At 37.0% G+C, this 3,094-nt stretch overlaps 1 protein-coding gene across 1 annotated transcript; it reads left to right on the top strand.

Moving 5' to 3' along the window:
* Positions 1-1,496: 1,496 nt before the first annotated feature.
* On the top strand, positions 1,497-2,192 carry LOC149266172 (uncharacterized). Its single transcript, XM_089407385.1, has one exon. The coding sequence runs from the start codon at positions 1,497-1,499 to the stop codon at positions 2,190-2,192; it is 696 nt and encodes a 231-aa protein (XP_089263511.1).
* The last annotated feature ends 902 nt before the right edge of the window (positions 2,193-3,094 follow it).

Here is a 3,094-nt window from a genome sequence, read left to right as displayed (position 1 = left end):
TGTTGAGAAAATACTTTTGAGGTTTGGTATGAATAATGTGAAGCCTGTGTCAGTCCCTTTAGCTTCCCATTTTAAGCTTTCTTCGAGTTTATGTCCTAATACAGATGAAGAAAAGGATTATATGTCTCGAATTCCATATGCCAATGTAGTAGGGTGTTTAATGTATGCGATGGTTTGTAGTCGACCAGATATTTCACATGCAGTTGGGGTTGTCAGCAGGTACATGGCAAATCCGGGTAAAGAACACTGGTCAGCAGTGAAATGGGTGCTTCGGTATTTGAGAGGCACAATTAGTTATTGTATTTCTTACAATAAGAGTAGTGAATTTGTTTGCGGGTATGTTGATTCCGATTTTGCAGGTGATTTGGATAAGAGAAGGTCAACTTCAGGGTACGTCTTTAGTCTTGCAGGTGGAGCTATCAGCTGGATGTCAAAGCTACAAAATATTGTTGCTTTGTCCACTACTGAAGCAGAGTACATTGCTGCTTCTCATGCTTGCAAAGAGGCGGTTTGGTTGAAAGGTTTGCTTGGTGAGTTTGGTAGGTTACAGGACAACATCAGGTTACTTTGTGATAGTCAAAGTGCAATACATTTGGCTAAGAATCCGGCCTATCATAGCAAATCAAAGCATATTCCAATTAAGTACCATTTTGTAAGACAGGTTATCACTGAAAGGGGAGTCTCTCTTGAAAAGGTGCATACAAAGGAGAGCTGTGCAGACATGTTCACGAAAGCAGTTTTGTTGGAGAAGCTACACTGGTGTTTGGCTTCTCTTGGCTTGCAGAAAAGATAAAATAATAACAGCAGGGCATCAGGCGAATTGTTGTCAAGGTGGAGATACTGCCTATGCCTCTGTACTTGAGCAAGCTCTCGAGGCAGGTGGTGCTCCATGTAAGGCGTGTGCTTCCAACGCATTGGAGCGGAGAATCCTGGTGGGTAGAGAGTGGACGGATGGATAATCATTTGAGGGGAGGCTCGATGGTCCTTTGTTCGAGGGGAGGATTGTTGGGTATACGACCAAAGTTCCACATTGACTAGAGGTGGGGAGGATCATGGATATATAAGGATGGACAAATATCTCCATTGGTATGAGGCCTTTTGGGGTAAGTCCAAAAGCAAATCCATGAGGGCTTAGGCCCAAAGTGGACAATATCATACCATTGTGGAGATATGTGGTGTCCAGAGTCCTTACAGTTGGTTACAATCAATCTTGGCCCTACCTCAAGATTTTAAGCGTGAAAATAGCATCTATAAAAGCAGGACGAACAAACAAATACAGAGAAATTTATGCCGAAGAAGCGGACACAGTTACTTGGGATTTCGATATTGCAAATTGTAGAGGCGTGATTTACAATAAAAAAGAGAGAGTGTTCAAAGTTTTTGATTTGAAAGAATACAATCAGATATCCGCCATATCACTCGAAAGAGGTATACCATTTGAAAGAGGGATACAAGTTGAAAGGAAAATAGAATGGTTTTTTCAAAGTCGTGGAAATATGTACGTAGCAATATATTTCGATGGAGGATTCCCAAGAAATACGAGCGATGTATCGTTCAAAATTTATTCGAAACGGGATGGAGAACTGTGTCAGGAAGGTATCCTCCATCTCAACCATGAAACTATGTTACAGTTCGCTACGCTCTGCGGCGATGATAGAATATGTCTGCAGCAACATGGCCGGAATATGCAAGTGATTGATATATCTGGTGAGGTCCCTCAAGTAATACCAACAAATTTAGAAGCAATGGTGGAACCTTACTATCTACCTAAATTGGACCGTTTCTTGTGCTACACCAGAAGTCGAAGCCTTCACCTGTGTGATACGCGAGGTGACATTTTGATCACATTTGAAGACCATCCGATCTGTATGCCCGTCTTTGACAAGTTTCAGAGGGGAACCTACATTTTAAACGAGCAGGATATTATCATTTCCGTCTGTGATGGAGTGAAGTTGCTTGATTATTGTACGATCAATATAAGCAACATTATTACAGGAGAATGTCTCGCAAAGATTACGACTGAGGGTTGTTCTCAGATCAGAGAGGCTGCATTGTCAGAGCAAATCGTGGCACTTGCATACGACGAAAGAACTGGAGAAATTTTCACAGCTAATGAAGAGGGAATTTGTTGTGTGTGGTCAAAGAATTTTCCCTATGATGCTTGGATGGAGTATGAGGATATGAGTGAATAGAGTTTAATCCATCGTCAAAAAAACATTTACCTCTTACAGTATCACGCATCGTTTGGTTATTTGTGACACTGTTATCGTCCTTTCTCGTTGATCACATTATAATTCTAAGTCTTATTTCTTGTTCTTATCAATATGCAATCGTTACCCTGTAATTTTTTTTTTTGTTTCTTAGACTCTCTTATTATTTATTGTTTGTCATCACTGGTTGCTAGTCACAATATCACGCCATTTCTTTGTTGGTACGGTAAGGTTATTTGTTATTTAACACATGGTTAATTATAACTGCCTAAGTTTATTTTAACTCTGAATTTAATAAGAATGAAGAATAATAAAATAGGTGTGTCAACCTGATATAAGCTATGTATTAATTATGATTATAAGTATAAATATAGTTGTTAATTTTTTTTTTCTATTTTTTTACTAAGTTAGAATGTTACTAACAAAAAGTAAATAGGTGAGGAAAATTTTTGGATAAAATAATATTATAATATTATATGTTACCAAGTATTTATTATCTCCCCACTCAATAAAAGCAAGGAGGGTAGGGAAATATAAATATAAATGTAATATTATTATATTTTACATAATATTTCCCATCACATTTCAATCTAAATATTATATTTTACTCTATATTTCTCAACCCTTGTTAATTTTATATTTGGGTTTGTTTACTTTCAAACTTTAAATATAAAGAAATATTTCAATGCCAAATTGACCAATTGGGGGGAAATATAGGGTAAAACATAATATTATAGTATTATATTTTACCTAATATAATCTAGTAAAACATGGTTGCAATACCAAATGGACCAATTGAGGGGAAATATAGGGTAAAACATAATATTATAGTATTATATTTTACCTAATATAATCTAATAAAACATGGATGCAGGTTGGCAAAA

The sequence above is a fragment of the Pinus tabuliformis genome, chromosome 6 (assembly GCF_031772625.1).
Source record: "Pinus tabuliformis cultivar Carrire ecotype Pingquan chromosome 6, CPIR1, whole genome shotgun sequence".
Lineage (NCBI taxonomy): Eukaryota > Viridiplantae > Streptophyta > Pinopsida > Pinales > Pinaceae > Pinus > Pinus tabuliformis.
This window is presented reverse-complemented; position numbering and strand designations above follow the sequence as displayed.

Bases quoted from the DNA above. Each gene is read 5' to 3' on its own strand.
- LOC149266172 (XM_089407385.1), top strand. From the start codon at position 1,497: ATGTACGTAGCAATATATTTCGATGGAGGATTCCCAAGAAATACGAGC.